General features: G+C 38.9%; 2 protein-coding genes across 5 annotated transcripts in view; one reads left to right on the forward strand and one right to left on the reverse strand.

The window, feature by feature from the left end:
• WDPCP (WD repeat containing planar cell polarity effector) overlaps positions 1–12,516 on the reverse strand; it is a 160,307-nt gene extending 147,791 nt beyond the window's left edge. For 2 of the 4 annotated variants that reach the window (XM_075749668.1, XM_075749667.1), the window contains exons 1-3: positions 11,606–12,516; positions 10,099–10,180; positions 8,562–8,661 (exon numbers count right to left, since the gene is read on the reverse strand). The gene's annotated coding sequence lies outside the window, so the exon portion shown is untranslated. The remainder of the gene's footprint in view (positions 1–8,561; positions 8,662–10,098; positions 10,181–11,605) is intronic. The other 2 variants (XM_075749669.1, XM_075749670.1) reach the window with 1 other exon arrangement.
• A 912-nt stretch (positions 12,517–13,428) lies between these two features.
• On the forward strand, positions 13,429–25,321 carry MDH1 (malate dehydrogenase 1). The gene is made up of 9 exons (XM_075749671.1): positions 13,429–13,592; positions 18,893–18,991; positions 19,298–19,394; positions 20,393–20,568; positions 21,925–22,047; positions 22,179–22,355; positions 23,916–24,029; positions 24,243–24,332; positions 24,686–25,321. Exons 1-9 carry the CDS (start codon positions 13,590–13,592, stop codon positions 24,809–24,811), a joined length of 1,005 nt encoding a protein of 334 aa, XP_075605786.1. The 5' UTR covers positions 13,429–13,589; the 3' UTR covers positions 24,812–25,321.
• Positions 25,322–25,706: the final 385 nt, after the last annotated feature.

The raw sequence follows: 25,706 nt of genomic DNA on the forward strand, positions 1-25,706 counted from the left end.
AACATAAGGGTGAAACCTGTCCTGACTGATTTTTAAATAAAACAGAGTTAAATTCATACCACTGACATTAAACATAATGGAGCAATAACTATTTATGGTTTCTCTGTGAATTCTGGTAGTAAAACTCTGGATGTGGTCACAAAAATCATAAATCTGCATTTGTTATCTAGAAAACAAAACAATTATAGTAATTTTCTGCTATTAAAAGCAATTGTCTTTAATTACCTCAATATATTACTTCATTGTCTGAAAAGACAGGATGTCAGTGTGAATAGCATTGGTTTGGCAGCCCCAAATTATCAACAACCATTAAAATGGTGCATGTTCTCTCTATTCCCTTCCTCAAAAAAAGCATCTAAGCTTTCACAGAAGCTTGACTTTCTACCTTAGTATCACACAAAAATAAAAAATTGAAATGAATCCAGCAGACAATTTCAAAATTTCTAAATGGTGTGTTCATGTCTTTTAACTTTGTTCTTTGCATCATGCTTATCTTTCAATTATCAATCATTTCACAGTTTGACCCACTCTTTCTACCAACCCATTTCTCATTTGACTCCAATTTACACCAAAGGTCAATTGGCAATATAATGGAAACAATTGTACTCCACAAACAACCTGTTACTTAACAATAATTCTGCAGATGGCTGTGTAAGGATGCCTTTACAGCATCAGCCAATCACTGCCAAATTTCTTGCTTTTGCAGGGTTTAAAAAATATTTTAAAAAGAAATTACAAAAAAGAGAAAAAAATAGTAAAAAAATCAAACATGGCAATTATACACTGCTGTTATTGCTGTGAGTATATTACAGCCATGAAAATCAGCTAATGTCCTTTTGTGATAGTAAGACTGCAACACTTAAATGATACAGCTTGACTCTTTGATGTAAACTCGAGCATCAATAATTGGTTGAAGACTTTGACCTTGTGTTTGTAATTCTGTAATTCCATGTATTCCAAAGAAAATTTTATAATTCACAAATTGTGGAGTATGATTTTAACCACAAAGATCCAATTTCCCTTTTTTGTTTAAACAGTTCATCCAGGATTTATCCCTTATTAAGGACATTGTTTAAAAATGCATTAGTTCTGAGCAATTTGGAAAGATCTCTCAAATGAGAGCTGTGATTGACCATTCTAGTTAGCTGCAACATTTGGCTCTTTCCATTTCCCCAGCTGTAAAAGATATGATTAACTCATCCACACAAATTTAATCTTCCACACTGGCAGTGCAAAACAAAACCAGTAAATGGCTTCAGCTGGTGGAAGCAGAGTTAAGTAATTTCTGTATTTTATACAAGCCTTTATTTTACAAAAGTCTGTCTTTATGGCTGATACAATATTAGGGGCCTTCTCACTTTTATCTGTGGATTTCTTTTCCCCAAATCTTTGTCCAAGTTGGGCTTGCTCAAATCAAAGTCATGGCTGCTGTTACTTTTCTGTGTGATGCTTCTTTTTCATCCACCTTCATATGTTAAAGGGAAGCTGCAATATTTTCACCATTATCATTATTCCTTTACTCTAAAGCAGAAGACCAACAGCATAATCTTCACACTAATCCATGAAATAGAAGACAACTATTATATACATGAGAAAAAGATGCAGAATTTTCATTCTTCTGCTTCCTTGCCCCATTCAGCAAATACTACATTATTTCCTTTCATGATAATAACATTTATTTGATCCCAGCAAAGAGATCTTTGAAAAATTAAGTTAGAAATAAATGTAGAATAACTAACTTGAATGGCCTCAATTACAAAATGACATTTACTGCAGTTCATCCATGACTAGGGAGTTTTAAAATTCACTGCATGCCATCTGCTGAAAATCAAACAGCGGCACCTTCACCGGTATGCTACTGCTGCAGTTCTATGCAACATCTGCACTCTCACGTCCTTGAATTCAGAGTGACTAATAACCTCAGGACAGCACATATTTTGAAAGCAAACTGATGCCAAAGTTGGCGTTTATTCACTGACATTAAAGGCTCCATATTTTCTAGGCTGCTTTTTAAGGAATGTTCAACCACTTGCACATTGTGTATAATTTCACGATCGCCACAGAGAAGTTCAGCTATGCACTAGAGTTGAACGTGTTGCACAGTTTTGCCAATCAGATTCAGCAGTGCAGTTAATTTACTCAGTCACACACTGAACAGGGATACAATTTGATACATTGTAAAGCAGAGGCGGAAAAAGCCACTTAAGGCGTTTCCCACTATCACAAATGAAAAAAATCTACCCAGGAAGCAGAAAAACGCTTAGCAAAAGAAGAAAGGTGATAAACATTGTCACTGACAGATGCCAAAGAAGTAAGTTCAGCTACATCTTTATGGAATCTAAATATTTAATTTGCCCCTTAATGAAATGTAAAGTTATCAAATCATTCTGAAATCAAATAGACAGACATGGCTTCACAAAGGGCAAATTGTGTCTGGTGAATCTGGTGGCCTTCTATGACAGCATGACTGCGTTGGTGGATAAGGGAAGAGAAACATGTGTCATCTACCTTGACTTCTCTAAGGCCTTTGACACAGTCCCATGCAACATCTTTGCCTCTAAATTGGAGGGATATTGATTTGATGGATGGACCATTCCATGGATAAGGAATTGGCTGGATGGCCACATCCAAGAAGTTGCAGTCCACAGCTCAATGTCCAAATGGAGATCAGTAAGACGTGATATCTCTCAGGTGCCCATTTCGGGACCAGAACTGCTCAAGATCTTTATTAATGCCAGTGGGACTGAGCGCACCCTCAGCATATCTGCAGATGACACCAAGCTGAGTGGTGCAGTTGATACACCTGAAGGAAGGGACACCATCCAGAGAGACCTTGAGAGGCTTGAGAAATGGGCCAATGTGAACCTCATGAAGTTCAACAAGGCCAACTGCAAGATCCTGCACCTGGGTCGGGGCAATCACCAGTATCAGTAAAGACTGGGGGATGATGTATTGAGAGCAGACCTACAAAGAAGGACTTGGCGATACCGGCAGATGAAAAATCAGGTATGACCCGGCAGTACGCACTCGCAGCCCAGAAAGCTGATTGTATCCTGGGCTACATAAAAAGAAGCATGGCCAGCAGGTTGAAGGAGGTGATCCTCCTCCTCTACTCCGCTCTTGCGAAAGCACACCTGGAGTACTGCATCCAGCTCTGGGGGCCCCAGCACAAGAAAGATGTGGACCCTTTCAAGCAGGTCCAGGGAAGGGCCACAAAATGATCAGAGGGATGGAACACCTCTTGTAACAGGAAAGGCTGAGAAAGTTGGGGTTTTTAGCCTGGAGGACAGGAAGCCCAGGGGAGACTTTATTGCGGCCTTTTAATACTCAAAGGGAGCTTATAAGAAAGATGGGGAGAGACTTTTTACATGACGGCCTGTAGGGACAGGACAAAAGGCAATGGTTTTGATCTGAAAGAGGACAGATTTAGATTAGATATAAGGAAGAAATTCTTTACTATGAGAGGGGTGAGACACTGGAACAGGTTGCCCAGAGAAGTTGTGGATGCCCCATCCCTGAAGTGTTCAAGGGAGGTTAGATGGGGCTTTGAGCAACCTGATCTAAAAGAAGATGTCCCCATCATCCCGTGTCCCCCCCCCTCGCTGCAGGGGGGTTGGGCTAGATGAAAGGTCCCTTCCAATCCAAACCATTCTATGATTCTATGATAAAAGCAGTAGGTAACTCATTTCAACTCACTGCATTACATTCACTGCTTCTGGTCAAGTTGTCAGAACAAAAACTGTCAAAACAATGGATTGCGAAGCATCTACTTAAATACACAGCTCAGGTAAGAAGGCGTGGAAATAGCTTCATACAATAGCATATTAAGCTTTACATTTGCTTCTGTTTTCTTTGTACTATGATTTAAAGAACAGTCCGTTAATATAACCATTAGCAAAGAAATATAGTTACACCATTTTTATTACAATAAAATTGGAAATAAACCCATGTAATAAAATTGATTTTGAAGTCCATATAGACCAATATTTCTATAAACGCATTTTAAAAACATATTTTACCAGATTTCCATTTCTCAAGGAAGATGGGTTCAACATTTACAAAACCACCCAAGTGTCCAAAAATGCAGAATATTGTTTAAAGGCACATTTCTGTCCAAAACTTACACAAGATGGCGTTATTACTCCAAGGTGGATATTCTTGTCTTCCAAGAGGTGCATTCACATCTCTCAAACTTGATACAATGACAACTGCACCTACACGATAGCATCTCACTCTACTTGCTCAGAAGTTTGGGTGCAACTGCCTGAGACCAGCTACAGTGGAAAAGCAGTCAGCCTATCATCCTTCAGTAGGCCTGAGCTCCCGTTAAAAGGTATGTGGTAATTCAGAGCCTACGAGTGGCCCATAGCAGGCAAGCTGGTGTCCACCAGTACTACCATGGAGTTCCCAGCAGTGACAGCAGATCTTGCAGTAGGGCTGCAATATTCCACTAACTTTCATTACAGATATTCAATGACATTAATTTGGCAAGAACTGAGTCTAGCATTGCAGTTAAACTAATACTACTGTTAAGGAATTTTCACTAATTTATGTCCCACATGGCTACGTTGTACAAATAGGTTAATGTATGCATGATATACATGTATACCTATACTCATAGTCCTGACATCCGCATGATGAAAGACAAAAGCATTTATTAGATTGCATTTATTATGAATCTTAAACCATCTGAAGTATACTGTTCTTTTGAATTCTCTCTGCAGTTTTTAAGCCTTTAAATTACATTTCGCCCCACCCCAATCTGATTTGTCAGGCAAGTCACAATGGTCCAATTTCACAGGCAACTGACCCACTATTGTTAAAAAACCTGCTTCTCATGAGATTCTAAGCAGGTATGAAATATCACAATATTGACATTTTCCTGGACACTACTCTGTCTACATCAGTCAAAAATGCAAACAGGAGAAAAAAGTCAGCTATAGATGGAAAAAAATCTACTATTTATCTAAAGACTGTAGATCTTAATTTTCCAACAGAGACATACCACTTGCCCTTGCTCTGCCAAATACTGAGATACTTAATCGCATGTTAAGAAATATATTCATGCTAGAGATCTTCCAAACCTTTTAGAAATACTCTTCTGCTCTTTCTCCAGAATCTTGAGCTGGGACTCACTTCTGAAATAGCTTTGCTATCAAGTATGGCATATATGGGTTACAAAAACATAAAGGTTTAATCAGCACTTTTTTGAGATAAGTTCACTAATGGGTTTGCCAAATTAACCGACTAGACCAGATTTGTGTAAATACATCATTAAACCCCATTTTGTATTTGTATATTACCTGTCTCTGTGTATTCATCCTCTGCTTTGGTGTTTTATATGTTTACAAAGATACTCTAAAGTTTTCTCATAAGAGAAAAATTGCATAGAATGGGAAAAACTTCTGTGGTAACTTTGGGATCTTATAACTTGTAAATTAGCAATGAAAGAGCTGAGATAAGTCTTTGGGAGTATATTTGAAGTTTTAATGAAAGAGTCAGATTACAAAAAGCCATAGTGGGAATCTTATATGAGGAAGCTTTAAAGTTAGTTGCAATGTATTAAAAAACAACATTCAAATAAATTATTTTTCACTGCAGTATGCCAAGTTTTTGGAGATAGAATTAAAATTGGGCTTTCATTTTAGACCAAGTAAAGCATAATATTAGACTGTAATACTGCATATACTAGTGAGATCCAAATGCCCACGGTGTTGCAAGAGAACATTTTCCTTCAGGCATTTGAAATCTAATGCTTCTTTAATATTCTCTGTTGGATATTGTTAGAATGGAATTTCAAATATTTCCTGCAATTTGAGTTAAAGATTACTGAATAATGCTGAGCAGCAAAAAATTTTTCAAGCGTACATCTAAAGCTGGCATAGTAGCTTAATGTCCTGTTGTTTCTTGCTTTAGCAAAATTAATTTCTACAGTCTTCAACCATGAATTCAAGCACCACCTGGAGATACAAACCCATAATTTAACTGTGGTGTATTTCTAGCTCCGTTGACTAATACACTGAGGCTAGACCCTGGATGTCAGACAGCTATAAAAGGAAAAGGCCATTTCATAGCAATACTTTATATTCTCCTAAGTCAGACAGCGGGCAACTGGAAAAACAGTATCTCGCCTATTATTGTAAATAAATGGGATTACTGTCATGAAATAGATGTACGTGGTTTTGCCTATATTAAAAGTATATATTCTACTATATAGTCAAGAGTAACACCTTTCCAATAGGACTCAAAATATTCAAAAGGCTTTTATCCAATTAAAATCCAACCTTTTCACCATACTTGTGCTAGTGCATTACCATGGTTACTCAATACAGGTAAAGGTAGACTGCAAATTAAACCTAATAAACAGGCATAGTCAGTATCATTCTAGAAACAAAGTAGAAAAAGACTACAACTATAATCACAATTCCCTTTGTTGATTACTTCATGGAGAAGCCTTCTTCATCCAAAGATGCAGCTACTTTCTTTCCCACCATTTGTGTCCACAATATAAGTGGTCATGCTCCCAATTTTGTTCCATGGCCATGGTTCCCTTATCACTCATACTGAGCACATGCAGACTCAGTCCTTGGCTCTCTCCTACAGGAAGCCTGCCAATTCCCCTCAAAATGGCTTGGAACGCTGCTTCAGACTGTATGACTACCAGGAGTTCAAATGAAGTAATTACTCAACACCACCCCAAAAGTTTTGACAGTGTATGACACACCCAAAAGTTTTAAACATTGATCCTCAGTCTCATGCTGTAAGAAAGCCTCTCATGGGTTCCAACACAGCCCTCGTCAACACTCTGAATCGAAAACCCAACAAAAATATATGTATGCATGTTTTGGAGCTGCAGGAAACTCAAAGTTATGTAGTATGGGTATGGTCAATAGACTCCACACAGATGGATTCACAGGCTTATGCTTTTATTAAGAGACAGTTTAGCCTTACAGTGTGCAACTGATTGATACCAAAATGAATCTGTGAAGCAGCAGCAAAATCCCCATACAGGAAACAAAGTGTTTAGTTTGCTCTTAAGCTTAGTACTGACAAATTCACTTTTTAAAAATTGTGTTTCACATATGAATAATGCTATTAAGATAAAAATTGATCAGTATTTTCTTTCTGTAAAGAGTTGGTTTTTAAAAAGTGAACTTTAAAAAGTCAATGTCATAAGATATCGTTCTCCCTCCCCAGATACTTCTATTGATATTTTCTTTAAAATACCATTCAATACTTGGGGGAAAAAAGGGAGAAAAACTCAATCTGTAAAATGGCAGCTATTAACAAAATAGTTCTGTGAAAATACAGAAAGAGACACAAATGGATATTGTAAAACAAGCTGAAATATTTTAAGCAAACTGTGTGATCATAATTCATAGAAATAAACTTAATGAGAACAACACTTGTAATTATACAATGGGTTTGGCATTGAAGAGCATCCATCAGTCATTCTGACACAGAAAGGATGGATAAAGGAAGCAGATGAATTCACTCGCCTGCACTGAGTCTAAAAAACTGGAAAGTGATCATTATGGCTTGTAATTTCTTAAATTCTCACATCAAAAGTTATTACTTGACTACCAGGTTATCATGAACAAGCAAAAAAGAAAGAAATTTAAGAGAAAAAGCAAACATTTATTTTCTGTAGAAGCTGTTTTGCCACTTGACTAAAGGCTTACTTCATTTTAAAAAATACTTAAAAGGACATCAGCTTAACACTTAAGTCTAGATTTGGGTTTGGGTTGGTTTTTTTTTTTCAAATTGTTGTAACGAATTAACTTGGATTACAAGGTTTGATTTTGTAGAACTTCAATTGTTGCATAGGTCATTTCTTCCTTAGAATACCAACTGGCCTCTTCTGATTGGGTTTAAAACACATCAACACTTTTCCTAGGTTTTATAAAACAAGAGGAAACTGAATGGTGAAGCTATTGCACGATATCAACATAATTTTTAGTTGTTCATAAAAAAGCAAATTTTCAATTACTCATATGCTTAAAGCTAATGCATTAACCAGCTAGTTTTACTGAACAGGAACATACTAAAAGAGGCTGGTACAATCTTCATTCAAATTTCTCAAAAAGACGCAATGCAACAATTTCATAACACTCCAAAAATCAAATGAACCAAGGAAGCGTACCATTTCTTGTGATCAATGCATAGTGACATTCTTTTTACATGAATCCCTAATCTGACATTCTTATGTTGCATTTTAATTGGGAAGTCACATTTCGCAAGGAAATTCCTTTACTACTTTTATACAGTCTGCACAGAAAAAGGTATCTTTAGAGGTACTTTAATGCAAGTGTTTCAAATAGTTAACTAATTGAATCCATGATGTCCACATTATGGACTGGCAGTTTTCATCACAAACGTACATTTAGGTTCTATGGTCGTCTGGAAACTTGCTTAGACAAACAGCCAGACAGCAAATACAAGTACTTTCTGTCATATTCATGCTACTCTCCTATTTGCAAAGGATGCTTTTACTCCTCCCCTCTTTCCATTTCCCATCTCCCAAGGGTTTGCAAAAACCTCAAGCACCTCAGGTCACCTACCATTGGAAGAAGTACCTAACTCACTCAGAAGTTACAAGTCACTCCTCTGCACATTGACATTAGCGAGTAGAAAAATCCACACATTGATGTCACAAAGTGTCTGTTCAACCAAGAAAAAGACAGATTTGTGTTAGGGTAAAAGAGAATCCAGTAAGACTATTTGTCATACACCAGGAACACAATTCTTCTGTTCTTTTTGTAATAATTCAGAGATCAACTTTGCTGAATTTACAATCAATATACCAAAGTCTTTGTGCGTGTGTGCATGTTTTGGTTTTTTTAACAGGCATTCTCTGTACCCTGTACTTCTAAGAATTGTGAGAGGAAAATCCTCCAAAAATGGTTCACAGAAGGTAGACGATGATAGATCTTCCAGAATCTCTCAGCTTTGTCTACAGTGCAGTTAGTAATATCAAGCTACTGTGCTACCACGACCTCTAGTCAGTGATGGCGCCCTGCAATATCTGAACAGGCTACCAGCATCAGACCAACCAGCTCAGATCTACCTACACGCAGACAGCAAAGGAGGCCTTAACTGTTACAGTGTCCTCTGTCAAATGTACAATACCTGTTTGTACTATCAACCTACTTAGAAATAAGAAATGAAAAAGAACATTCTGGTCACAATTTTTATTAAGATTTGACTCAAAGATTACTAATCCATATTACAAGCATGCTATACATCATTTGTGTCTCTTCATAGTCAGTAAGCACATGAGTACAGGGTATTTTATGGCATCCTATCTACCTATTAAAAACATACTGAAGGTTGTATAAATCAATTAATGAATAATTAATTATCTCTATGTAAAAACCCAACTAAACTATTAAGAAGTAAAAATGAAGACATGGGATAAAATGAAAACAGTTCCATAGAAGGTAAAATTTCTCTTTAAGAGAGTAAGTTTGCTGAACCACAGCAAAAAAAAAAAAAAAAAAAAAATTAGAGTAATAAACAGAATTTCTAGATACACAAGTTTCTTCACACTATTTAGTGCCTATGCAGTATCACATAAGTTTAGAAATGAACAGTGAAAAATGAGTTTTGGATATTAGCACTAGGGATACAAAAAAATAAATCATGTATAAAAATATACACTCTTAACAAAAACATATCTATTTTCATTTTCTAAACACTTTAATTGTTCTTGCTTACATCTACATCTTTATCTTTTTAAAACTATTACAAATTTCTCACATATTTTTAAAAATAGCTTTTGATCATCTTAATCCCATTTTAGTATTTTTTTTTGGTGCTTTATTTTATTTCTGAAAAATCCCTTATTATTCCCTTGGATCATTCCATTTGGCAGAAGAAGCCGGCAAAGTTGTTCCAATTCTACTATTATTTCTAGGATTGAAAACAGCCATTATATAGTTAAATTTTTTTACATATGACACAGATTTAGCCACAAGAGATGCTTTTGTATTAAAAATTGTAAGTAAATGCATGAGATAAAAGAAAAACTACATTACACATGGAAATTATAAAAATGCCAACTTCACAAATTATTGAAAATTAAGTGTAAAAACTTACCTAAAAAAATTCATCAATTTCTATAGATGGCAATGAAGAAAAAGAAAATCCCGTCCAAAATACAGCTAAAGAACACAGCCAGCTGTTAACAGAGAATAATTAATTTTAAAATATATATATAAAAAAAAATGAAATAAGAGAATTCTGGCAGACTACCCTTCAAAACTACTAGTTGCCTTGAAAAATAACACTTAATCCTCACAAAATGGAGATTAAAACATCTTGAGTATTAAGTGTGCTGTTTAATTACACCAATTTCCAAGTAATTCAATACCGTTTGAGTGAAAAAACTGTAAAATGTATTTCAAGAATTAGCTGAGAGCCCAATCCACATGCACACTAAATTTCCATTACTTCTTTTGCATGTAATATGTTTCCATTTATGCAGCTCTCTGGCTTAAAGCGTTATACAAAAGACAGATACTAATAAAACATGGTGGAAGCATTAAAGAAAATTTAAAAATTATACCAACATCTTATTGTCATGAGAAGATGCAAAAGTGGTAAGAAAATTATGAGACAATAACAAACTGGAGTAAATCTGAAGACTGTGACAAAGTTGTCAGGAAAACAGCATTAAATTTAGAATGAAAATAGCCAAAACTTTGAAAAGGTGGTAAGACTCAGCAAAAATAAGTCAAATACACCACACTACAGTGACAACAATCTTAAGACAGTGGCGTGATTTCACAGCACGAGAAACACTACCAAGAACCAACACTTCCTACAACACCAGAAAGGTTTCTATCCAGAAGTAAAGGATATATTTTAAAAACTAATAAATGCCAGTAAAAGAAGTTGGGTAGACAAAAGCATCTCATTTATTTTCATATACTTACATTTTGCTTGGAAGCTTAACAAGTAGAAACAAAATCTAATCTAACTTTAAAAATTACATCACTTTCATAAAAGGTGACACTTTAGTTCAATCAGCACAAAAGACAGTGCAGACAGTCTTAAAACAATTTAACTCTATATCAGACTAATTATACTGGGAACAGATTTAAAATAAACTAATATACAACTCTGACAAACAAAAGCATTTACACATGGCTTTGTACCATATTCATTACAAACCACTTTTGACATGAGACATGTTGTTATCTTCAACAACAAATAATTCAAGGAGCACAAGCTTGGGAAAAAAATCAGTGAGAATGAAAACAGAGCCTTACCTACAGAAGAAAGTTTGATTAGCTTAGCTGAAATCCACTAACCATATACAATCTGCTATGTTGACACACACAAATCAGTTTACAGCATGCTAACATTACCTTAGCTGAAAATTGATAAGGAATCAATTTAAACTGAAATGATTACGCTGAGTGGAATTACCTTATGCAGGTCCACATCAGGTTTTGTGTGCATTTAAATCTTAAATAATCTTAAATAGTGTTAATTAAATCTGTACAACATCTGGGTGTGAAAAAAGTTAGAGTCACTAGGGTAAAGCATCTTAGGACACTCTGGAATAATCTGACTGGAAAACATGCTCCCTTCTACTTACCAAGCTTCTCTACATTTAACAGCAAGCCAGATCTCAGCTTTGCTTGCAGCTATTTGGCTTTCAAATTCATCCCCAGAAGGGAACTTAGGTACAATCTTCATTCATATTAAAAATGTATGGTAACTGATATGAATCAGTATAGTTTGACATTTAAAATAACTCTGACACCGCAGTTTTCTGTACTGCAGAAGCTGTCAGAGGTTCGGCGAAAGACTTGTTCAAGCCACAGGAAGTCTGGAATTGTGGCATAAGCACAATTAGCAGTAAAATGAGAGCACTGCACGACAAGCATATTTACATTTTACACTCACTGCCCTAAACGACTAACTTCTTATTTCTGTCTGAGGACTGACGAACAAATCGTGTAAGTGTACGCGCTGTTTAGATTGTTTAAAAAAACCCTATACAATCAACTATAAGGAAGGACTACAGTAAGTTTTAAAAGTAATCCTGCAGAAAAATATTCAGACAAGTGAGACTTCACTAAAGACTTAACTAAATTACAAAATTTTTCAATAAGAAACCCTGTCAGGATCTGAGGAAAAAAATTATGAACTGTGCCATTCAAGACTCCTTTATAGCATAACATTACAGTTTAAGAATCAGTGGGTTTTGCTGCTGTATTTATGCCAATATCAGCCTCACTTTAGCCACAGACCAAAACGTGTTACTTCAGTCAACAATCCAAAATACATCTAAATTAATAGTTTTATTTTTGTACAACAGACCACTAGTTTAGTCACGCTGTTTTAACAGTGAAATAGCACCGGTAAGCTCCCAGCTTTCTCTACTGCAAGTAAATAAAAGGCAACAGCCAGGCACAAGCTCACAGGATTTTGTAAACAGTGAGTACAGCTAGGGACCTTCTCCTGAAGGGCCGAAAGAAAGGTGTGACAGGCAGCAAGGAGAGAGGAAGCGAGGAAAGAAACCCGGAGCGTGCAGGGGAGCCAGAGGCAGCACCCGAGGGAGGCAGCTTTGGGCTCCCGGGACGCGCCGGTGCTCGCAGACAACTTCCCAGGAAGAGACCAGGCCTGAGGGAAAGCCGGGCAAGAGGCTGCGGCGCGGAGAAAGAAGGGGACAGCCCTGCCCGCCCTCACCGCGCCCGCGGCTTGGCCTGAGGACAGGAGCTCCCTTGCCTGCGCCCCCCCGCCGCCCCCGCCCGCGAGTCTCGCTGAAGCGACGGCCACTGCCCGACGGCCGCGCACCGCCGGGTGGGAGGTCTCGGGGGGGGGTGAGAGCCTGCGGATATCGCCCGGAAACAGCCCGGCCCCGCCGGGATGCTACCCTAGAGAAGGGAAGGGAAAGGCACGGCCTGGCCGCGCACGCGAACCCACCGAGCGCTCCGAGGAGGCGGGGCGGGCGGGAGGGAGGGTAGCGCTGCCAGAGTCTCGCTCGCCCGCCCCGCTCCCCGTGCCCCCGTCACCTAGCAACCACTGAAGCACGGCCATCTGCGCACGCGCAGCAACCACGCACTCTCGCGGCGCTCGACGTACCTAGCCGGTGTCTTCCCGTGCGCATGCGCGTCTCTGCCCGCACCCCGAGTAACGCGCGCAACGCCGACCCTTTGTCTAGCGCATGCGCAGGCAGAAAGGCCCGCGCTGCCGCAACCCCCTGGCCCTCATCTCCGGACAACGCATGCGCAACGAAGGGAGCCGCCTGTTGCCCCCTAGCGGCTCTCAGCAAAGCCATCCTCGGGCCGCCGCTCTGCGCTGCAATGAATGGGGCACGAGGGGGATGGGTAACCGCTGCTACGAGCCAATAGCGTCGGGGGCGAGGCGCGCGTGCCCCGAGGCACGCTGGGAGTTGTAGTTCTCCCCGAGCCCTGAGCTGCGCGTGGCGGCGGGAGCCGCGACTACAGTCCCCAGGCGGCCGCGCGGGACGGTACGCCCCGCCCCTCCGCGATACCTTAGCGCAGCGCTGTCGGGGCTGTAGTCGCGGTGTAGAGGTGACCTCGAGGCTGTCGGATTCGCTGCTCCTCTCAGCCATGGTCGGTACTGCTCCCTGAGCCGGTGGGCCTTCCTTTAGGTGGTGGTTGGGGCGGGGTGACGGCGGGCTGCGCCCTGTCGCCCGGGCAGATGGGGCAGGGGGCTCCCGTCAGGCGGAGGTAGCCGCGAAATGGCGCCGGTTCCGCACACGCCCCCACACCCCCGTCTCCTCGCCGGACGGCCTCTGCTGCCGGGCTGCCCGCGGCGCCATCTCAAGGCCTTGGGGGGTGACTTGAAGGTGCTCTTGGCACTCGCGGGGAAAACGGCCCGGCGGTGGCCCAGGGCTCGTCTCAGCCCCCAGGGAGGCCGCGCCGAGGTGACCTTCCAGCCTGGGGACTTGGGGGTCGGTGTCGGCCCGACGTCACCTCTGCCTCCGCTTTACTGGCGTGCGGGGGAGGTCAGCTTGTGGTCTCGCAGGGGTCACCCCGGCAAGCCTCCCTGGCCCGGTGCTGGCCTTTCAGCGGTTTAATCGTGCCTTTTCCTAAAGCCGGCGCCTTTCTGGGCCCCCTGGTTGGCGACGTGGCCTTCGAGAAGATGGATATGCTTGCCCCTTAATTTCGTGAGACGTTAAAGGTTCTGTGTTAGCTCAGGGGGAAATGCCTGTGAAATGTCTTTCTCCCTTGTTTCATGCCTGCTTGCTGTCAGAAACATATTTGTTTGTGTAGGTTCTCAAAGTTGTCAAAGAATCCTCTAGTTCTGCCCTGAGGTCACACAGGTGAACTGGAGTGCTGTGCTTTGCTTTTTCGTGGCATACATATATGCACACGCACACAAACTTGCTCAGAGACCTTGCTTTCCTTTATAGTAATGTAAAATCTCTGTGTTTTTCTAGACTTTATACCCTCTTTTTCAAACCTTTTCTTTCAATGCTCTAGAATGCTGCTTGTTATTTCAGCTATACAGTAAAAAATACTGAAATCTGTAAATCTTATCTAACCTAATTATCCATTCTTATTTCTGTTCAAAGTAAGGATTCTCAGGGGTGATGCCAGGCAGCAAATTTTATTTTGTACTTGAGCTTTCAAAACTGGCTGCCATGAATTTGCTGGTCTCCAGGAGACCTGTTATTTGAAACTTACTTTGATGCCCAGACTTTTTAGAATGTCACTGGTTTTTAATCTTACTTTCACTATTCTAATTATGCATTTGGCATTGGGTAGAGAACTTCTGAAACAAAATCATGTGTCTATTGATGCAACTACTATAAGCTAAATGAAATGGTAAAAGTTCTTAAGGGCACCTGTCTCAAGGTCATTTCTTAAGGAAAGAATTCCTTTGGAATTCAGCCTATGAACCATTGCCTTGCTGGGGTTGCTGAAGTGCACGACTGTCTTGCTGATACTTTCTACCACTTTTCCAAATGCATTTATTGTCATTGCAGTCCTATTTTAAAGAGAGAAGAGCAAAGGTAAAGTTTGCTAGGCAGACTCTAGACTTTTGAGGAGATACAGTTTAGTTTAATGTTTAAAGCATTCTTGTCAAGCAAGGTGGGATAGCTTAATTGGCTTTAATATTCAGGAATAATATTAGGTTGATGATACTTTACAAACAAATTTATCAGCAATAATGTTTATAGAGGTCTTTTATAACTGTAATTAGTAATGTGAAGTCCATCACCTGTGTAAACGGGACATTTGGTTTAGTCATCCCTTCATTTGATAGATTGTGAATTATTTAGTATTACTTTTTTTACTTACCTTTGTAATTTCCTGAATCAATTTTGCAGTGTAGTACTATTTTCATATATGGTACTAATATTTTTAGGTCTGCTGATATCAGCAGTAATCACAGAGATAATTTAGGCTCAGAGTTCTTAAGCCAAAGTGTGTGTTTAGGGAAGGTATTAAATCCAGTTTCTTAATTTGATATTGGAAGCTTTACTTTTATCTGTGATAATTTTTGGGCGGGGCAGGGGGAATCCTACACATTTACTAAATTAAAGGGAGAAGGGTATCTGGGGGTGCAGTGCTCACTGTTTTGCTTTGGGCTCCATGGTCTTTACTAATGTTTCCATTTCTGAAGACATTTTAACTATACCTTTCCCACTGTGAAGTGGGAAAGGCTTTGAAACTATTTAGTTCAGTTAGATTTGGTTTAATTTATTCTCTAGTTCTTGTATACCTGAGAGTGAGTAAAGGTCACCTCTGTAGTTACCACAGTGTGGAAGTATTCTTACCAAAGCCCAGTGCAGGAGCCAAGTCACGGATTAAAGTGCCTGAACGTGAATGTGTGGAGCCTACCACTCCCATTAGGGAGCTACGCGCTTCTCTAAACTCCCCACCTCCAAGAGTAGCCTCAGATGCTCGATGATACTAACTCTTCTGTGTGATGTGACATAAGGTTTCTGGGGCTGGGGAGAGTTATATTTTGTAAGAAACACAGTATTTCTGGCTTGTTAATCCAGCTTCTGGAATCAAGAGAAAGCATGAAAATTTCTTTGATACTAATAGCTCACAATTGGTGCAGGGGTGAGGGAAGTTGGGGAAAGCTTGTGTGTGAATACAGTGTACTGAAGGCTTGGAGAGAACAAACAAGTGGGCAGTACTCCTTGCCTTATTTTAGCTTATGTTTCCTCCTACTCCAGTCCAAAATGAGGGGACAACAGGCAGGATGGTAGTAAGCAAACATAATTTTTTTGAGAGGGTGGAGTTTTTTAACAAGGCTAAATGTTAAGTTTGTCTCAGTAAAAAAAAAAAAAAATCCTACCTCTTGCCTTTTTATCTTCCACTCCTTCCCTCTCCTGTTGTTATGCTAAATATTCACTGTAATGCGAGTGGATAGATTGACCCTTTCTATGTTTAAATCAGATTAGCATATAAAATGCATGTAGTGGAAAAAATTGTCATTGCCTTCTCCTTTTTGTGACACTACTTTAGATAGGCTCTTTCTCCTTTGCAACCTGTGAGTCAAACTTCTTAAAATCTTCATTCCATTCACTGGAAATTCAGAAATCAATTCACAATTGATTTTGGATACCATGTAATTCAAAGAAAATGTATTCTGCTGTTATCTGTGTGAGTTCTGGAGTAGCATGCTTAGCATGGGATCACTTTTTATATGCTACAGATAGGGGATTTTGCCAGGCCACGGTTTTGCAGCACAGTACTTTTCCAGTACTTATTTTCCTAATTAATATGATTAACTGCCTTAAAAGTCTTCATTGTTCCCTTTACGTAAATAAAATGTAGATTCTACTTAAAAACATTCTGAAAAGTTGGCTTTAAAATCTGATATGCATCTTAATCTGTGCTGTCCATCATCATTCAGACATTATGGTACATTTGGATGGTATAACTTTCCTATTCAAGAATAGTGTACCAGAGCTAGTTTTGAGATTTAAAACAGCAATAATCGATTGTCAGCTCTCCTTCCCCTTCCTCATGGAGTTTTGATGAGGTTTGAGGGATGATACTCACAGTAGGATGGATTCAAAAGAAAATAATGCAGTTCAACACCATAACCAGTAGCCATTTAACCAGATGTTTAAAGAATCATTCCCATAATGAAGGCAAAATCATGTTGAGGTATAAATCTGCAAGGTCAGTAGTTTAACTTCATGACTTATGCTCTCATTTTATCTAGTATGTGGTAAAATGGGGTAGGTGGCCTCATTTTTATAATTATCTAATGCTAGCTTGATGTAGCTGTGCTTGGCTGGTCACTTCTGCAGAGAGAATACATTCAAATCCCAAAATGGTTTTCCTATAAATATCAATGACAGGAACATTGGTTGGAGAGGATCTTTAGAGGTCATCCAGTCTGACTTGCTCTGAGTCTGGAGGTTGTCCAGTCCAGCCTGATAGCAAGGCTTTTGCCACTGCTAAGTCAGGTCATCTGGGTCTTGAAAACCACCAAGGATGAAGTTGCACAGACTCTCTGGGTACCCTGTTCCAGTGCATCAGTACCACCCTAATTACAATTTTTTCTCTTGATTTGTAGCTGCTGCCCTCTGTTCTGCCATCTGCTGCTACTGAGTGGTGTTTGGCAGCATTATCTTTGTAAACTTCCTCGAAGCAGTAGTAGGCTGCTGTTAGGTCACCACTTGTCCTCTATCTTTCCAGACTGCCCAGCTCCCTCAGCCTCATCTTAGAGGACATAAACTCTGCCTCCAGCCATCTGAGTAATGTTTGCCTGGACCCTCTTTAGTTTTTCAACATCCCTCTAAAATCCAGGGTCCAAAACTGGATTCAGTATTTCAGCTGCAACCACCAGCACTAAGTGAAATGCCTGCCTTTGCTCTGCAAGCTACACTTTTCATAATGTAACCCAGTATACAATTCAATCACTTCAGACATAATTGAATGTGGAAGATGTTTTGGCCATAGTTCAAATGATCATCTTTTAATTATTTGAAAAAGTGGGCATGGGATTCCAGCAGGCTGGTCAGAGTCTGCTTGTTGCTGTCTTAGTACAATCTGCCCCAGCCCTATTGCCTTTAGAGAAAAGGGAGGTAAAAAAACAGGCTTACAAAATATTAGGTTATGAATGTCCTTTGGCATGTTTTCCCTTTTCAATATTAAATAACCTCTGGAGTTCCCCAAGTCCTGGTTCTGCTTAACAGAATGGACCTTTGCTATAGGATAAGCCATTTTTTCTCCCATTTGCAATATAGCAATGTGTTGGCAGTCTTCTCCCAATCTTTTGGAATTTTGGGTCAGTTTGACAACGGACAGTTATATTATGGATGTTAGTGTCTGTATTTGTCCATAATATAGCTTTTGTCTGTGGATTTATTAAATTGCTGCGTAACAGTTTAGTGAGGCAGTAGTTTTAAGTCCACTAGATTCCTTGATTTCTGGCATTTGATAAGTCTTTGGTTGCAAGTAAGTGTTCAAAATGCTTAATGGAAACAGCCCTCAAAATTGAAAGAATCTGAAAACTGGTGAAGTATGGCAACTCGTAAAACTTCTGTAATAAGTTTGAAGTATGAATGGGTAATCTAATAAGTGGGGTACATGTTGTAAAACCTTACGCTAAAAAGGCAGGATTATTAAAAGGAAATCAAAGTTTTTCAAATAGATTGTCATTCCTGACATTTTGGAAACTTTTCTAGGAGCAATTCTTAAGGATATTTTTGCAAGTATGATCTGTTTCTGTAAAAGCAAGTGGAGAAGTTGCTGGTGGTCCTAGCAGAACAGAAATACGATCCCAGGAGCTGGCCTTAATCCACATTTAGGCACATGCTTTCATCCAGGTTAAATAATCATCTTATTTCTTTAGTAACTGTTAATTTTTACCACTATGAGTTGGTGTGAGGCCTGCACTGTGTAACTGTGGGTAAGTGTCTGTAACTTTCCTGCAGGGTGAGCCTATCAGAGTCCTGGTGACTGGAGCTGCTGGGCAGATTGCTTACTCGCTTCTCTACAGTATTGCCAAGGGAGATGTCTTTGGCAAAGAACAGGTAACTCTTACACTGAATTATGACTTGTCTCTGCTACACAGTAATGAATAAGCTAATGTCTGAACTTGTTTTCTGTAGACACTCAGAATGGTTTACCAATATGCAATAATTTATTCTTTAAGTGGTGAAAACAGAGTCCTGCTCTGTTATGCAAACTTTCAGTTGTTGGTCATATTGAAGTTTTTCAGTTTTCTATAAATGGATTTTTAGTCTTGGACAACTAGCAGTTTCTAGCAGATAACAAGACAAATTCACTTTCAAAGCAGATTACTTGCAACTTGCACTGAACAATTTCTTTCTTTACAGCCTCTTGTTCTTGTACTGCTGGATATCACTCCCATGATGACTGTATTGGAAGGTGTAGTGATGGAGCTGCAGGACTGCGCTCTACCACTGCTGAGAGGTAGCCAAAAGAAATTTTTCTTATACTTACAAGATGTTCTAGTACAACTATTGCATTCATGAGTTCCTGTAGCTGGCAGGAAGTTAAGCAGAAAAGAAAATACTGGATGATCCTGTCTTGGTGTTATATTTTGTGGAAGATAATTTTATTTAACTTCAGCTGTAAGCTAGGGAGAATGTCACCGAATGAGTTTTGTGTAAAAAATGGACTACACAGATACCTGGGTTTTGGTTTATATCATCTAATCCTGGGTCGTCAGCATGTACAACAAATTGTCAGGTACTTGTGCAATTATCCATTGTATTCTGGCCCAGTGGTAAAATAACACTGAATCTTTAGATATGTTTACATGCCTTTACTAAGTAAAAAAAAAAAAAAAAAAAAATTCTAGTCTCAGAAATAGCTTCTGCATAAAGACACAAATTGAAAAATTGCTCATCAAGTCGTGTAAACAAATTAAGTTCTGATAAAACTAAACAAGCAGAAGAAAGGGAGCCAGTAGATGCCACTGTAACTATTACAGTACTTAAATGTGTAACTAACAACTCTTGTACAAACTAAACCTTCTTCATTTGGAATTGTTAAAGGGAGAGGGAAAACTTCATTTGTATTGATAATTGCCACTAAGAATTTCTTTGTAAAAATGAAGAACAGCATATATGCATACATATGTATAATATTGATATATACATATGTGTATATATATTCAGAGAGTCATGTGAAAGGTATCTTTTGACATAATTTCTCCTGTTATTTTCAGAATTTATATTTAAAGCTTTAGATAAATGTGTGTGTATAAATACTTGCCAATAAATGGTTTATAATCTGTGGAGCTAGGGCCAAATGACTATACTTGTATTTTTGGAACGGGAAGGTGGTGGTCTTGTCAGATCAGATTATATACTATTTATGAACCAAAAAATATTCCTGTTAACGCTTTGCCATGAGTATTTATCTTACGTAGATTTTTTTTTTTCTACTCCATTTCCTTTTTTTAGAGGTCATTCCAACAGACAAGGAGGAAGTTGCATTCAAAGACCTTGACATAGCAATTCTGGTTGGCTCCATGCCGAGGAGAGAGGGAATGGAGAGGAAGGATTTACTCAAAGCAAATGTGAAAATTTTCAAGTCTCAGGGTGCGGCCTTGGACAAGTATGCAAAAAAGACTGTTAAGGTGAATACAGAAACGGAATTTGAAAAGTTAACTCACTGAGTTATGTAGAGATCTAAATACATTGAAGAATGATATTGCACAAGCAGGAGCCTATTCAGTGCAGGCATTCCATAGGCTCTGGAAAATATACCACAGTCAAGGTTAGATGAGAGATAGTATGTTAAATAGGTAGATGATTTAGTCCTTGTTTGGAGAAAAAGGTAAGTCTGTATTGCTGTAGTCCACACATACTCTGAACTGGTTACCAGCAGTTGTTTAAAAAAAAAAAAATCTATATTAAAAAAAAAAGCAATCTTCTACTCGTTATCTCTCTTCTCTGGGAGAACTAAATTATCTACATGCGGCTGCGTACTTCATATCCATCTGTGGCTTTAACATAATGACCCTGAACTTCAGTATCAATATGGAATTACAGATGTGCAAAAAATAGGCTTTATTTAGGTTGTTTGCATCTTGGTCTTTGGAGCATTGGAAGCTTTTAATTGTTCTCTCTCAGATTCCTTCAGCACAGTTAATGGGATCGTGTGGCTGCTCTCCTACTGCTCTTAATCTCAGACCCAGACACCTACTGTGCTTTGTAACTGACTTTTTAATGTCTACTTCCTCTGCTGATGAACTTCCTACTGCTTCTAAAGGCTTGTTTGCTTCTTTATACATTTGGAATAAAAACTACCAATATAACTATTGCAGAGTAATGGAAAATTAACTTAACTCACTTTCAAAAGGAGAAGTACAAAGGGAGGTTTGCAGATTAGCTTGTGTGATTGAGAGTATATGGAGCTTGACGTTTATCATTTGAGGCACATTAGTAGATGAAGAATGAATAAAAATCAGTTTTCCATAGTAATAAATTGATCTAAGTTCAGGCAATATTTTACTTCTAACTGCCTATGAACATTGAGATAAGTAGCTGTTCTGGCTTTCTTAATTATAAAGTAATTATATAAAGTAATGGTAGCCAGTCTAGGAACAGTTTAAAAGGTGATGGTGAATTCACTGTGGGCCAACTAGTGTGTATGTATCATGCTTTCCCTTTATCTAGTAACATGGGGTTTGAAGCCAGGCTGTGGGTCGGTATGCAGATCTCCGTACAGTCTTATTCTCTTCCACATTTGAATGTCAAATTATAAAGAAGATACCTAGCTAGAAAATATGTTTCTGTGCAGTTATAAAAGACACTGACTATGAACAATGCACATATAAAAAAATCTTGTTGAAGACAACCAGGAGATTTAGAAAACTTAACTTTTTGATAGCTTCTTTGAAGGCAAAGCCATGTATTTCACTTGAGGGAGCTGTTTCTGCAAAACAGCTTCTTCATCTTTCTACATTCCCCTTCTCCTTTGTTGTTTTTAGGTTGTGGTAGTTGGGAATCCAGCAAATACTAACTGCCTGATTGCATCAAAGTCAGCCCCATCAATACCAAAGGAAAACTTCAGCTGCTTAACTCGTTTGGATCACAACAGAGCTAAATCTCAGGTAAAAAGGGCCTATTCAAAGCAGAATGCTTTCCTTGTCTCTGCCAAATACAAACAGTGCAATGCTTTCAAAGAAGCCTGTGAATTGAGAAGCTGGAGTTAACTCAATGGACATTTTTAACTTCCAATTAGATTGCTCTGAAACTTGGTGTGACTGCTAATGATGTGAAGAATGTCATTATCTGGGGCAACCACTCCTCCACTCAATATCCAGATGTTAACCACGCGAAGGTAAATGTGAAAGGAAAGGAAGTTGGAGTTTATGAAGCTATAAAAGACGACAGCTGGCTGAAGGGAGACTTTATCCTGGTAAGATCCTGGGGTTTTTTAAATGGTCATTCTGTGCTTCTGCTTTCTCCTAACCTCATATGAAATTGTAAGCTATGTAAACGACTGACTGAGTGAAGCAGCTCTTCCTGTCTCACTAGAATAAGTCATCTTCAGATAGCTTGTCTTTATCAGTTATTTGCTTTTGAAAAAATTAAGGCATTATGAAACTTACGTAAATACTACTAGAAAAAGCCACTTGGAGTGCTAAAATGATTCCACAAAAAGAATTTTGATCATAGCTTAAGTGCAGCTCATCTGGCACACAAGCACCATTGACAGTTCACTGTGGTGACTTTTTTTGACAGCTTTGTAGATAAAATAGGATGATCTTCTGTTTGCTCACCACCCACCAAAAAAAACCCAGCAGCCCCCCCTCACATGTACATACATGCATACAGTTTCCAAATCTAAATCTGTGGCCTTGTCAGCAGCATATCTGAAAAATCTAGAAAACAGCTGCAGATGTTTTAATGTAGGATAGTAACACAAAATAATGGTATTAATTGATCAAGAGCACAGGCTACCTAAATGCAATATAAAGCAAAACAGGATTACTAAAGCCCCTGATGAACGAGACTCCAAGTAGCTGTACTTTGCTTGGTATTGCAGTATTGCTGGCATGCTGACAGCCAGGTGCTATCTTAGCTGAAGCACTTTTAGTTTGGGACTGACGGTGTGTTTTGTTATACGACCGCACTCTATCCTGCCTTGGTTTTGGATATAGCTTATTCCAGTTCATGCTTGTTGCTACAGAATAGATGATTGTATGCTGGCAGCCAAAGTTTGTGAGCCAGAGTGTAAGCAGAAACCTGTCCTTGACCTTGATCCTGCTGCATCTTACGTGGCCAAGGCACAATACTGGTTTGGCTTTCTAGGTACATTGTAATGCTGATCTATGCTAGAATGTTTTGCCTAAGATAAGGAGATTTCATAATTCTTGCTTTCTAGACTGGGGTCTAGTTGGCATAGAGCCGTACCAAACTCATTAAAAGAAAAAAAAAAAAATAGAAGGTTTAGGAAGCTATTCTAATTCTAAGAAGTGCAATTCTTAAGTACAAAATTTCTAGATATAAACTTGAGTGTGGGGAGGCAGGTTCAACTATCTTCAGGAATTAAACTGATGTTATGTTACATACTGTAGGATTGAGACCAGCAAGTAGTTCATATTTGTATTCAGAAAAAAAAATAAAATTCCCAGTATTAGACTGAGACATCTGTTACATACATGAAATCTCTTGGTGGTAAAAGCTTGAAACATCTGGTTGACATGAAAGAAGTTATAGTGGGCTGCTAGCTATAAAGCAGATAGAAAGAAATGAGCCAGTCTGAAATATTTCATTATGTTCTTGTCTTGGCAAAACTCTTCTAGATCGTATTTCTGGATTGTATGCCATGTTCATGTAGTGATAGAACTGTATCTTGGCTGATGAAATTAAATAATGTTTGTAAGGTGGTCTTTTCGCATGGCATTTACTAACAGTGTTTAGACCAAGCCATGATCCTGATGCTTTACAGTTTAGGGTTTTTTCTTAATTGCAGACTGTTCAGCAACGTGGAGCAGCCGTGATTAAGGCTAGGAAGCTGTCCAGTGCGATGTCAGCTGCCAAAGCTATCTGTGATCATGTGAGGGACATCTGGTTTGGCACTCCAGCGGTAAGATACTGCTCTTGAGTAAGTGCTCGTTTGCATAATGCTTTGATTACGTGACAATGTCTTTGACCTCAAGTGTGTTATGTGTGTTGAGAGGGAAAAATCTGTCTTTTTCTGGAATAAAGTGTCACAGGAGTTGCAGTGTATTGGAAGTTAAAATTTTGCTTGCTCCTAGCAGCAAAAAAATGTATTTGTCCCTTACTTTTCTGTTTTCAGGGGGAATTTGTTTCCATGGGAGTAATTTCTGATGGCAATTCTTACGGTGTTCCTGAAGACTTGTTATATTCATTCCCTGTTGTGATCAAGGTAACAAGACTGTATTTAAATCCAAGTATCTTCTGCAAGACCTTGCTAAACTGTCATCTGAGCTTGTTATCAGCACTGCCTTTAGTATGGGACTGCAGTTGCTGGGATGTGGGGTTTTTAGCAGTCTTTCACAGAGGGGACCATTATTAACCATTTTGTAGTAGTTGTCAAATAAGTACCGATAGACAAGTAGAATCTGTCCTGGTGCTGGTTGTACTCTTCATTTGAAAACAAAATTAACTTCTGCCTGATGAAGGCCATAAACTTTGTTTCTGAAGCTGCAGAGTTTCCTTTGCACAGACTGAATGAAGCTTGTTCTTATATGGTGGGGCTTTTTATTTGTTTTCAAACAGGACAAGGCCTGGAAGTTTGTGGAGGGTCTTCCTATCAATGATTTTTCTCGTGAGAAGATGGATCTGACTGCTAAGGAGTTAACTGAAGAGAAGGAGACTGCTGTGGAATTCCTCTCCAGTGCATGACTAGGTGATAAGGAAATACAACATCATTTAAGAGTGGAAGAATCTAAAAGTCGTCTCTAAGTCTGCTACCAAACACTATTGCTGTATTCAAGTCAACTGTCTGTGGCAATTGTGCATTTTAAAGTTCATATGCTTACTGGTACTGTTGTGCCTATTGAGTCATTAGCAAAAAGATACTAAAGAAGTAAAACTAGTTTGTTGACCAAACTTTGTCTGTTTAATACTAATTGCTTTCTGTGTATGATACAGAATAATTGTTTGCCTTGGCTTCTAACGCACAATCTGAGTTTTGATTAGAATTTGGCACTATTGGAACACATCTTAGTCCGTGATCACTTCAGCATCCTATGGCTCAACTGAAAATGAAATTACAATGCCAGTAGTTCTCCTTGAACCAGTAGTTCAGTCACTCAAGTCTATCACTGGACAGACTCCAAGTATATACTGTTCACTCTGGTTATGCTTACAATGTTTGTCAATAGAAATATTAAAAGATGCTTAATCACATAATGGCTAAGAGTAGTCTTTATTTGCATGTTTTAGTAACTAGTAGAATTTGATAGTACAACATAAAAACCCCTGTAGGCCTATTTTAAAAGACTGAGGGAAACTAGTTCTAAGAAGCTATATTGATGACTAGTACTTCTATTGGTCTTTGCCAGGCAAAATTGCTTCATGCCAACATCAGACACAGAAGCCTAAAGGCAGATTCGTACTCCAGCACTACAGTTCAAAAGTAGTGTTGGTACTGTAGCTCAGTACTAATTTGATTGTACCTTCAAAGCCTTTTATCCTAGGAGACAAGGACTTGGTTAAGACCAAGCGAGACCATACTTGCTTGAGAATTTTCCTAGTGCAGCCTACAAACACTTTAACTTCAGAAAGCTATTTCAAA

This window comes from Balearica regulorum, chromosome 3 (genome assembly GCF_011004875.1).
Source record: "Balearica regulorum gibbericeps isolate bBalReg1 chromosome 3, bBalReg1.pri, whole genome shotgun sequence".
Classification (NCBI taxonomy): domain Eukaryota; kingdom Metazoa; phylum Chordata; class Aves; order Gruiformes; family Gruidae; genus Balearica; species Balearica regulorum.

Bases quoted from the DNA above. Each gene is read 5' to 3' on its own strand.
- MDH1 (XM_075749671.1), top strand. The intron at 20,569-21,924 runs GTGAATACAGAA...TGTTGTTTTTAG, and splicing joins ATGCAAAAAAGACTGTTAAG to GTTGTGGTAGTTGGGAATCC. The intron at 22,356-23,915 runs GTAAGATCCTGG...TCTTAATTGCAG, and splicing joins TGAAGGGAGACTTTATCCTG to ACTGTTCAGCAACGTGGAGC.